Raw genomic sequence first — 12884 nt, 5'->3', positions numbered from 1 at the left:
AATATTACTGCAACAGTCTTGCTCCCTTCAATTCTCCAACTACCACCAGAGCCACCTCTCTAAAATGCAATCTGATCTGCCCATAATCTTCAGGCAGAATCTTAAATTCAAACTTCTTAGCTGACATACACTGGTCCTTCATGTACTGGTCCCAGCTAGCAATCCAGCCTTAATCTCCTATCTCTCTTGGTAATAATATCCTTTGCTCCAGCCATATTGATCTACAATCCCTTACACATATCACCTCTACCTTATCTTCATCATATCTATACCTGTTAATCACCTCTGCTTAGAAGCCCTTTCTTACCCTATTTTCCTTTCACTCAGGCATCACTTCCTACAAACTGATTTCTCTAATCACCCTCTTAAACATCCCCATGCTTACTTTTATCTATTATAACCACATGTTGGCCTATTTGTATCTGCTACCAGATTGAGTTCCTCACTGGCATACTTTATTTCTGATCATGCACAGTGGCTGGTTCTTTGAAGATATTCAATATTCTTGTTAAATAAATTAATGTTTTCTGTGACAGTTTTGTATGTCTTGACTTCCCTACAAGTTTACAAGGAGAGGACCCAAGTTTTTTCATCTTTATAATTTCTGTAATGCCAGGCAAATACTAGGCTATATAATGCTGTTGGATCAAAGAGACAACATTATTTTCTGTATCACCCCACAAAATCTTACTAAATCCTTTCAGTTTTTTATATTTACAGTTGGAAATACAAGATAATTCACTTCAACTGCATAAGAACATGTGAACAGCCTTCCTTTCGGCCGGAACCGCCATCTTCCAGTAATTCGCCAAAATGACCAACACAAAGGGAAAGAGGAGAGGTACTCGCTATATGTTCTCTGGGCCTTTTAGAAAACATGGAGTTGTTCCTTTGGCAACATACATGCAAATCTACAGGAAAGGTGATATTGTGGATATCAAGGGAATGGGCACTGTTTAAAAAGGAATGCCCCACAAATGTTACAATAGCAAAACCGGAAGAGTCTACAATGTTACCCAGCATGCTGTTGGCATTGTTGTAAACAAACAAGTCAAGGGCAAGATTCTTGCTAAGAGAATTAATGTACATATCGAGCACATTAAGCACTCAAAGAGCCGAGACAGCTTCCTGAAGCGTGTGAAGGAAAATGATCAGAAAAGAAGGAAGCCAAGGAGAAAGGTACTTGGGTTCAACTGAAGCGCCAGCCTGCCCCACCCAGAGAAGCACACTTTGTGAGAACCAATGGAAAGGAGCCTGAGCTGTTGGAACCCATTCCCTATGAATTCATGGCATGATAAATGTAAAAAAAATAAAAGACGTCAAGACTGTAAAAAAAAAAAAAAAAAAAAAAACACATGAACAATCAGGATATGAAATTTCCAAAAATAAGTTACCACTTTCCCTAGTCACTACATTTTGGTGACCTCTTCCCAACTCTGAAGCACTATGGGGCAATATCATCTATACCACTTGTTTAATAGCCTCATGCTTGCTTAATGCAGTCATCCAGCTTTTCATGTACTACCTTTTTTTCTTTTGACAAACTAGTCTGAAAAATGAGAAGATCTTGGCCAAAAAAGGCCAATGATCATTTCCAGTGATCTCAATGTCTTTTGTATGTCTTCTTTCCTTCTCTCCCCTGTGAAAAAGCAGCCAATACAGAATGGTATGGCACACTAGCTACAAAACAGTGAAAGCATTCAGCACTGGCTCTGGGACACTAGGTTATCAGAGAAAAGAGACTCCCAGAGAGGGCTGGTTGATTTGGCTGGAAAGGATACACGGCCTTAGAACAGAAGAAACAGGTAAATGGAAAGAAAAGTAAATATATGTACAAGATAAAAGAAAGGAACCAAAAACCTCTAAATTTTCAGGTTTGTGTCATCCAGAGCCTGAATCATGGTAACTGGAATGATAAAGGAATTTACCACGCTACAGGCACTATCAACTTTTCTTTCCAAGCCATAGAGGGAATAGCTTGTAAATAGAAGATGGTTGGATTTGGAAAGAGAATTAGGCTGGAAAGAACGAAAAACACAACAAATGTACAAAATCCATTTACAAACGTACAAAATTCATGAGAATTTTACTGTGCCATTTCAAAGTCGAAAGAACAAGAACTCTGCTTAGGGGCACTGGCAATCAGTATGTTGACAATTTAATCACATGAAAGGACATCACACTTAACTACCTCCCATCTGTCAATGACCCTTCCAGCTACACAAGAGTTGTTCATTCTTCTGAAAGGAGGTGGGGAGATTCTTGGGGAAACCCCAAAAGAAAGAATATATTTACTCTTATTTGAGAACATTAACAAATCTGCTCATTTTTTAAGGTGTGATAACTATTATCACATATCAGATACATACTGAAATATTTATGATGGAATTATACACCTGGGATTGTCTTCAGACTATGAGGGAGTAGATTAGAGCAATGTAATGTAGATGAAATAAAATAGGCCAGGAGATGGGTATATGGATATAATTACATACACATTAAAGTTTTCCATAAAACCTTTCACAGAAAATGCAATCACTCAAAGTATCAAAAAATCTGTTAACCACAGGTCTGACTAGAATTCTTCAGTTTATTTCATTTTATTTCCTAATGAAAAAAATTCAACATAGCTCAAGTTGGAAATTCTTACACCCATTATTAAAAGATATAAAACCCAAAATACAATAACATCAGCCCCCTCCTATTTCAATGGATTTACCACAATTCTAAAAACACAAAATAAACATACATTTTCAGATTCATGCTGTGTGTTCAAACTTAAGACACAGTACTGGAAATCTGGAATGGAACCAACCAGACGTAGCTCCATAACTTCAACATTTAAGTCAAGCTGTCCAGACACTGGATCTTCTGCAAATTTACATTCAACTCTAGAACGGTGGTTAAACACTAGATGTGCAACTTACCAAGAACTAAAAATTGTAATTGAAAATCACATTGGTTGTGCAAACCACTCTTTGAGCCTAGACTATGGACCTACACAAAGCTTGGAACAAACTGGCTTGACTGTATACAAAAGTACCAGCATACACATTTAGAGGTTGGCGGACATTGTTAATTACCTATCCAATATCCCCTTTCTCCATTTTCCTTACAAAGGGAAGCCTAGGTATGCCTAGCCAAAAAGCATATTTCTCAGCTTCTATTATGGCCATGTGACACAGTGCCAGCCAATGAGATAAAAAACACTGACAGATTTGTTGTTGGCGCATACTTTTTCCCTTTGCTCCATCTCTTTCTCCTACCTGGAACAAATACACAAAGTAACTTCTCTGTGCCCACAGGACATAGGCATGAGGGTGAAAACACCTGTTATGGATGGGGGAGAAAAGAGTATGAAGGCATTGTGGAGCTGCCTTACCAGCCCTGAACTACTTATGTCTAGACTTCCTTTTTTTTTTTTTTTTTTTTTTTTTTTTTGAGAGACAGAGTGTGTGAGTGGGGGAGAGGTAAGGGGCAGAGGGAAAGAGAGTATCCTAAACAGGCTCCACACTCAGCACAGAGCCCAACGTGGGGCTCAATCCCACGACCCTGAAATTGTGACCTGAGCTGAAATCAAGAGTCACTTAACCAATTGAGCCACCCAGGCTCCCGCAGATTTCTCATTTCATGAGAAAAATAAACACATACTTGTTTAACCTACTATATATCACGTTTTCTGTTACTCGGCCGAAAAGAAATCCAAACTGACATAGGAGGTACTGTAAATAGGTATCATTTGTCTTATGTTAAAAACAGAAGCTAGGGTACCTGAATGGCTCAGCTGGTTAAGCAACTGACTTTGGCTCAGGTCATGATCCCACGGTTCATGAGTTCAAGCCCCCGCATCGGGCTCTCCCCTGTCAGTGCAGAGCCCACTTCAGATCCTCTGTCGCCCTCTCTCTCTGCCCCTCCCCTGCTTGTGCCAACGCGTTCTTTCTCTCTCAAAATTTAAATAAACATTAAAAGAAAAAAAACAGAACTTAGAAAACTACCTCCTTGTGCATCGAAAGCAGGGTGGAGAATTGTGGTACAGTCACACAGTGGAATATAATTAGCAATGCAATTTAAGAACACAATAATATGGACGAATCTAACAATGCTGAGCAAAAGAAGTCAAATACAGAAGTATATACCATATGACTCCGTTTACATAACATTATAATGTCTAAAAACAAGCAAAACTAATCTAATTAGTAGTCAGGGCAGAGGATCTTAATCTGAGTACTGGCTGCATGAATGTGATCAGTTTGTCAAAATTCAGCAAGCTATGCATTTATGTGCACTTTTTGATACATATATCAATCTTTGGTAAAATCTTGAAAAAATAACTGTGCCTAGATATTGAAAACAGACAGAGTCCAGCAAACAGAACTCCACTTTTCCTACAGATTCTCACTAGCTCAGTAAAAGCAACTGACCAAAAGAATGGTCAAAATAAAAAAGTATAATAAATATAACACATCTTTAAATAACCTAAGTTATGTTGCAGGAATATCCACAATTTAAACTGTAAAAGTAAGAGGGCACTTGGATGGCTTAGTCAGAAGAGCATGCAACTCTTGACCTTGGGGTCATGAGTTCGAGCCCCACATTGGGTATAGGCATTACTTAAAATAGATTTTTTTTTAAATGTTTTAACTGTAAAAGTAAGGTGCTCAATAGTAGATGTGAGAATGTACCCATGACTTTTTAAAGATTTTTTTTTTAATGTTTATTTTTTTGAGAGAGAGACAGAGCATGAGCAGGGGAGGGCAGAGAGAGAGGGAGACACAGAAGCCAAAGAAGGCTCCAGGCTCTGAGCTGTTAACACTGAGTCCAATGCAGGGCTCAAACTCACCAAATGCAAGATCATGACCTGATCCGAAGCTGGACGCTTAACTGACTGAGCTACTCAGTAGCCCCATACTCATGACTTTTTTAAAGAAGCAGAATATCAAAAATTATCTACCTCCCAAAAACCACAATTTCAGAAAATTCTAAAATGGGGTACTAAACCTATCTTAGAGAAAATTATCCACAATAATTCTAATGTTCTGAAAGAAACAAATGATTTGATCTTAGAAACAAAGTTTCCAGGTCTATTGTTAGTAGAAGTAAAGATCAAGAAGTAATGTAAAATCACCATGAAAAGAAAACTACTCCATGACAACCAACTCTTCCTCAATAACAAAACATCATGGAGGCTAAAAGAAGAGGAGGAAGATACCAGTTGTTTCAAGTTTCTGAGGCAACCCTCCAATTCTAGGGCTTAGCATGGTGCCTAGAACATTCAATAAATAACTTGTTTAAATGAATGAATCTGACCAGTCATTCCTTCAAAAAAACTAAGTATCCAGTCACTGTGCTGGGCACTTCAAGAAAAAAGGATGAATAAAAAAGCCTGATTCCTGACCCTCAAAAGCATTCTAATGAAGAACACTTAAGTAAATAATTTTAACACTATATATAAAAACTATAGTCGAGGGGCACCTGGGTGACTCAGTCAGTTAAGCGTCCAACTCTTGATTTTGGTTCAGGTCATGATCTCATGCATGGTTCATGGGATCAAGCCCCACATTGGGTTTTGCACTCAACGCAGTGCCTGCCTGGAATTCTCTTTTTCCCTCTCTCTCTGTCCTTCTCCCACTTGTGCTCACTCTCTCTGAAATGAACATTTTTTTTAAAAAGCTATAATAGAGACATTCTCAGCTTTGCTGACAGTATCACAGTCAATGAGGTTTATCTGGGATGCAATTATTGCTAATATAAAAAACATTCTAAATGCTAAGGGGGCTAAAAGGTATGAAGACCTATTTGACAATGGCTTTATAGTTCTGAATTTGAACTACTCATCTACCTTCACGAGTACTACAACCATTACAATCATACTCAGTTTTCAAAATACTATTAAATATTGTTTAGGTAACATTTTATTTGCAATGTTTTATTAATAACTTTTATGTTTGCAACATCCACTAACAGCACCTCATGTATCTATCAGGGAGAAAATAGAATATATCTATCAATCCTCTCACGGGGCATGCAATGCTTACTGTATGTATCACTACATGCTTAAGTTATAGTTACAGTTTTTAACATATAAATAGTATACATAATTATTAATTTTAATATATACCCAATTCATCATATTCTCCTACTATTTCAAGCTAACAGTAAGATAAGAAAACATCAGCAACAGGAAGATACAAAGAATATTGCAGGGAATAATGCAATCCTGACAGAAGAAATACAATTAATGTGGCAGATTAAAGATAACTATGAATTCTTTGTTACTCTTCCCATTGAGAAATGAAGTCTAAATGCCTTTCCCTTGTTGACTACAGCTAATATTGTACTGCATATTTGAAAATTGCTAAGAGATTTAATTCTCATCACAAGAAAAAAAATTGTAACTGTGTGGTGATGGATGTTAATTAGACTTATGATCATGATTTCACATTACATACATCAAATATCACATCATTATGTTGTATACCTGAAACTAACATATTACAGGTCAATTAGATCCCCCAAATAAATAAATAAATGCCTTTCCCTTGAATTTGGGCTGGCCTTAGCGATCTGCCTGATCGACAGACTACAGAAGTGACTTCCAAGGCTAGGTCCTAGGAAGCTTGAGGTTTCCAGCCAGGGTTCTCTGGGAACATTCACACTCTTATGAGCCCTGAGCTGCCATAGCTCAATATTCTGGGGTTCCTATGCTGAGCAAAACACATGGTGAAACCACTAAGAGAGGCCTTGTGACTTTATGAAGAGCCCATCCATTCCAGCACCCAACCATGTAATCCCAGTTGAGGCCCTACACAACAAGGAGCAATGGTTACGTCCAGCCCACAGGGCTGCCCAAATTGCAGATATATGAGCAAAATAGAAAACTGTTATTTTAAGCCTCTAAGTTTTGAGGTAGTTTGTAAGGTACCAACAGATAACCAGAACTACATAATGCTTCCAAATCCTTGACTAAAAGGAAAATAAAAGAAAATCATTCAGTTTCTCTCTGAGGTGGGAGTGGGGAGAGTGAAAGTGCTTACTTACAATAGTTAGCATTTGAAGTAAATCAGTCATCTAATTATTACAAATTAATAGACCTGAATTAAAGAGCTGAAGTCCATGCTGCCTTTGATGATTTGGGCATGGCGGGAACACTATAAACTTGAATAAAGGGAAGAAAAAAGGGAAAATATTTGTACAAATTACCCACACCAATTTTGATAGCAAGCTTCTGGTTCTATATAAGTGCTTAGATTTGCTTGAGATCAGGCAAAGGAGAGCACCCAATGAGATCTACTATTGGTTAAAGGATTGTCTTTATCCTTTTTGAGAGATCATGTACCTCTGATGAAAGCTATAAGCCTTTTCTCCCTAAAAAAATACAGACATACCAGGGCACCTGGGAGGCTCAGTCAGTTAGCCATCCAACTCTTGATTTCAGCTCAGGTCATGATCTCATGGTTTGTGAGTTCAAGCCCCACGTAGAGCTCTGTGCTAACAGTGTGGAGTCTGCTTGGGATTCTCTCTCTCCCTCTCTTTCTGCCCCTCCCCTGCGTGCTCGCACACTTGCTCTCAAAATAAATTAAAAGAAAAATACACATGGCACAAAAACAGACACACAGACCAATGGAATAGAATAGAAACCCCAGAACTAGACCCACAAACGTATGGCCAACTCATCTTTGACAAAGCAGGAAAGAACATCCAATGGAAAAAAGACAGCCTCTTTAACAAATGGTGCTGGGAGAACTGGACAGCAACATGCAGAAGGTTGAAACTAGACCACTTTCTCACACCATTCACAAAAATAAACTCAAAATGGATAAAGGACCTAAATGTGAGACAGGAAACCATCAAAACCTTAGAGGAGAAAGCAGGAAAAGACCTCTCTGACCTCAGCCGTAGCAATCTCTTACTCGACACATCCCCAAAGGCAAGGGAATTAAAAGCAAAAGTGAATTACTGGGACCTTATGAAGATAAAAAGCTTCTGCACAGCAAAGGAAACAACCAACAAAACTAAAAGGCAACCAACGGAATGGGAAAAGATATTCACAAATGACATATCGGGCAAAGGGCTAGTATCCAAAATCTATAAAGAGCTCACCAAACTCCACACCCGAAAAACAAATAACCCAGTGAAGAAATGGGCAGAAAACATGAATAGACACTTCTCTAAAGAAGACATCCGGATGGCCAACAGGCACATGAAAAGATGTTCAGCGTCGCTCTTTATCAGGGAAATACAAACCAAAACCACACTCAGGTATCACCTCACGCCAGTCAGAGTGGCCAAAATGAACAAATCAGGAGACTATAGATGCTGGAGAGGATGTGGAGAAACGGGAACCCTCTTGCACTGTTGGTGGGAATGCAAATTGGTGCAGCCGCTCTGGAAAGCAGTGTGGAGGTTCCTCAGAAAATTAAAAATAGACCTACCCTATGACCCAGCAATAGCATTGCTAGGAATTTATCCAAGGGATACAGGAGTACTGATGCATAGGGCCACTTGTACCCCAATGTTCATAGCAGCACTCTCAACAATAGCCAAATTATGGAAAGAGCCTAAATGTCCATCAACTGATGAATGGATAAAGAAATTGTGGTTTATATACACAATGGAATATTACGTGGCAATGAGAAAAAATGAAATATGGCCTTTTGTAGCAACGTGGATGGAACTGGAGAGTGTGATGCTAAGTGAAATAAGCCATACAGAGAAAGACAGATACCATATGGTTTCACTCTTATGTGGATCCTGAGAAACTTAACAGGAACCCATGGGGGAGGGGAAGGAAAAAAAAAAAAAAAAAAGAGGTTAGAGTGGGAGAGAGCCAAAGCATAAGAGACTGTTAAAAACTGAGAACAAACTGAGGGTTGATGGGGGATGGGAGGGAGGGGAGGGTGGGTGATGGGTATTGAGGAGGGCACCTTTTGGGATGAGCACTGGGTGTTGTATGGAAACCAATTTGTCAATAAATTTCATATATATAAAAAAGAAAAATACACATGTAAAAATAACAAAACGCCCCATACAATTTCAATGATTTTCAGCCTTTAGGGCCCATGAACTTTAGGTTTAGAACCTGTTGTAGACGATTATTCAGCAATGGTTCACAAATCCACTAGATAATGCTGGCAATTGTTAAAATTACAGGAAAGGTATTTTACTCAAATTCACAAAATAATTTTTCACTCATCAACAGAAAACCCAGCAATTCAAGTCTTGTGTGATTTTAACGTCCACCTGTATTTTAACCTAAAATTGTTACTCAGCTGCAATGTCTTAGCGCCAGATAACAAATTTCTGAGACGTGCCTCAGAAAATGCATCCTCCTTAAAGAGCTTGGTTTAAGTTAAGATTGTCTCTTGGGGACAGTGGGTCAGTCTCGTGCTGCTGATATTGCACAGTAATAACTTGAGATTCTTATTCTTGCTCATAAGCCTCTTAAGGGTAAGAGTTCAGCTTCATATCTCTTTAAATCCTTAGCACCCAACACTGAAATTGTACTGGGTCTTGATTATTAATAATGATGCTAGTTAAACAGAATGGAGCAACAGTTCTCAAACTTTTTGGTCTCAGGACTCTTACACTCTTAAAAAGTTATTTGGAACTCCATAAAGTTTTTGTTAGGTTAGTTATATTTATTCAGGTTTACAGTTAGACATTGAAACTGAGAAATGTTTTAATTATCCGTTTTAAAAGCCCCACTATATATTAACAAATAACATATTTTTATTGAAAATAAAATGAGAAGAACATCAGTTTTTTCTAGTGAGAAGAACAGCACTATTTTGCATTTTTGCAAATCCCTTTAACGTCTGGATTAACAGCAGCTAGATTTTCACATCTGCTTCTACATTTCAATCTGTTGTGATATCACAGGCCACGTTAGTGTTTAAAAAACGCCACTGAAAACACAGGAAAGGATCAGAGTGAAAAAGACAAATAATGTCCTAGTATTATCATGAATAGTTTTGGCCTCAAAGACCTTCTAAAACAGAATCTAAAGAACTTCTGGCCACCTGTTAGTGTACTAGGTCCTTTATTTCTTCTTTCATGTCTCTCTCAATGACTGGAATTCAATGACTGGAGCAATAAATTCTGTAATTTAGTTTATAATTCTTTCTGTACATTGCTCTTTCATCAGACTATAGTAAATTTCAACATGCTTCCTAGCATCAAAATAAAAGGCTGATGAAACTAAGCATTTACACCTGTTCTTTCCTCCCTGGTAACCAAGTAAACAACTATCCAGGGAGATACTTATAATGCCACTTATAATTCCCATACCAACTTGGGAATTAATCTAGATTGTTAAGAGCCATCCAAAATTAATCTAGATTATGATTAAGCTTTAAAAATACCAACGTACATTTTGCACAATAGTACAAATCCACAAAAGCCTCACTTGCTTTCACAAACTGGTACAAAACTGAACCGGGTTAAAAGCCAGGGAAACAAGTGTGTTAAATTTAAAAGTGCAAGTACATTATGGAGTTGAATGAAAAATAACTTTTCTAGATAAATATCATTAAACAAGCGAAAGATCCAAAGAGACTTTAAAAAGTCACAGTCATCTGAGCAAACAAAACGAAGTCCAGACACAAACGTTATGAATTAAAAACTAGCCATAAACGTGGTTAACTGAAAAAGGATGAGGAAGAAAAACTTAACAAGCAAAACTGAACACTCCTGATCGAGTGCAAATCCCAAGTAAATTTTTTATATTAACACTGAGATGGAGCACTTTGCCATAATAGGCAGCTTTCGGTGAATGTTATGCAACTGCTCTACATTGAGTTTTCCTATCCTTTCCTTCAAAAGTATCAGTCAGCTTCAGGTTAATGCCCAGATGAAATGTTGCCCTAGCAGTTTCTTTCTACTTTGTTTCTTGGTTATTCTGAGTGCTCTCTTACAACTGGAGAGTTTCTGAACCAATCCCGAGTAAGAAATGGGAAAGTACAAGAAAAGAGGCGACAGCTCTGCACCAACACACTGCAAAAGACTCAGCAGAGCAGCGGCGGCCCTACCCAAGCTGCAATCCGAACAGAAAGCAGAGCTTTTTAGGTTCCCAGCAACACCAGACGTCTCCCGCCCCCACGTCCCCACTCCTGGACAATCTAAACACCGAGAACCAAAAAGTGGAGTCCATCCGCTTTTCAGGGCCACAGAGCCTCCCGGGCTGGGATGGTCTCCCGTTACATAACTGGGGCCTAGGGCCCTGCTTCTACAGTCAGTCCCCAGGACAGGGAGACAGACATGTTCCCCAGGGACCCTCTCAGGGAAGCTGAAGCTGGGCCCTGCACCTGGCCGACCCCGGAAAAAGAAGGGGGAACGACTCGAGGGAGGCCGCGATCACAGACGCTGGGGCGGGAGGGGGGGGGGGGGGGAGGGGGGTAAAGAGCAGGCCGGGAGAGGAGCAAGGGCGGCTCCCGGAGGCCCGCTGCAGGCCCCAGCGACTCCAACACTAGTCCACTCCCCTCCCTCTCCGGCCGAGTCCCCACCGGCCGCCCCCTCCCCCATTCCGCGCTCCCCTCCCCCGCGCCTCCATCCCCGGCCCCAGCCGAGAGGCAGGCGCACCAGCCGAGTTAAGGACTCGGCCACTGCTATCAGACCGCTCCCAGTCCGGTACCTGGTCAGACATGGTGACGGTGGCTTCACCCAGGGTCTCCGCACAGCAGCGGCCTCGGGTAGGCAGAACCTCGCTCCGGGGTTTACAAATCCGTCTCTCTTCCCCACAGCACAACACCGCGGCTGGAGGGACTTCCGCTACGCGTCGCGTCACTTCCGCTACGCGTTGGGAGGAGGGATCCGGAAAAGAGGAAAGGCGAGGCGGGAAAACGGGTGGGGGACGCTGCCGGGAGGCGGGAGGGCCGGAGAGCTGCTTTATTGGTGGTAGCGCGAGTGAATTAACACCAGTCTCCCCAGCTCTACTGACGACCCTTCGCTTCCGTCCGGAGCCTGTACTCCAGGGGAGAAGTTCCCGGTCCCCAGTCTCACTGTTTGGAACCGTACTGACAGCCCGCACTCCCACCCCTCCGACACCTTGCACGTTTTTGAAAGCTGAGCCAAGATATTTCTATTGTCCCTTCCTGGCTTTGGTCGTCAACTTCCCTAAATAAATTCTATTGAATACCAGTACTTCTTACCTTAGAGATAACTTGTGGTTAATCAGCCACCTGGCCTGACACATGACCTTGATTTTTCAAAAAGCAAAACAAAACGATCCCATTGGACACAATCTTGATGGCTACTGATGAAAGAGATTCTTGGGAAAGTTCTAAACTGGTAGGGAGGAGGAGGTAATTCCAACTCTAGAATTGGTTGCTCTGAGCTAAAAAATGATTCTTACATAATTTCATCTTTAAAATACAGTGGCCCTACTGGCATAGGGTAGAAGATAAGGATCTAGGTAAATGAAATAAAATTGAGAATCTGGAATTAAATCAAACCCTCATACACTGATTAATTTTTGACAAGAATACCAAGACAATTTAATGGTAAAAGAAGTCTTTCAACAAATGTTACTGGGACAACTGGATATCCACATGGAAAAGAGTGAATTTGGATCACTACCTCACAACATCTGAAAAATTAAATGGATCAGAGGCCTATATATAAGAGCCAAAACTTAAAACTCTTAGGAGAAAACAGGCATAAATCTTCTAGACCTTTGATTAGGCAATGGATTCTTAGATATGACACCAAAAATAGAAGCAACCAAACGAAAATAAATAAAACTTCATCAAAATTAAAAACTGTCTTTCGTGTTGAAAAAATCTGAAGAATGAAGAAAATATTTGCAAATAATATATCTGATAAGGACCTCATATTCAGAATACATAAAGAACTATTACAATTAAATCATAAAAGATAAATAATATAAT

The 12884-nt window shown here is 39.9% G+C and overlaps 1 protein-coding gene and 1 pseudogene across 1 annotated transcript in view; one reads left to right on the top strand and one right to left on the bottom strand.

Annotated features, from left to right (window-relative positions):
- SUMO1 (small ubiquitin like modifier 1) overlaps positions 1-12884 on the bottom strand; it is a 33853-nt gene that overhangs the window by 19239 nt on the left and 1730 nt on the right. The window contains exon 2 of the mRNA XM_047868784.1: positions 11630-12042. Within this exon, the coding sequence (XP_047724740.1) occupies positions 11630-12042 (413 nt within the window). The remainder of the gene's footprint in view (positions 1-11629; positions 12043-12884) is intronic.
- On the top strand, positions 788-1345 carry LOC125172469 (60S ribosomal protein L21-like; annotated as a pseudogene).

The sequence above is a fragment of the Prionailurus viverrinus genome, chromosome C1, assembly GCF_022837055.1.
Source record: "Prionailurus viverrinus isolate Anna chromosome C1, UM_Priviv_1.0, whole genome shotgun sequence".
NCBI classification, from domain to species: domain Eukaryota; kingdom Metazoa; phylum Chordata; class Mammalia; order Carnivora; family Felidae; genus Prionailurus; species Prionailurus viverrinus.
Note: the sequence above shows the minus strand (reverse complement) of the source record. Positions and strands in the feature narration are given on the sequence as shown.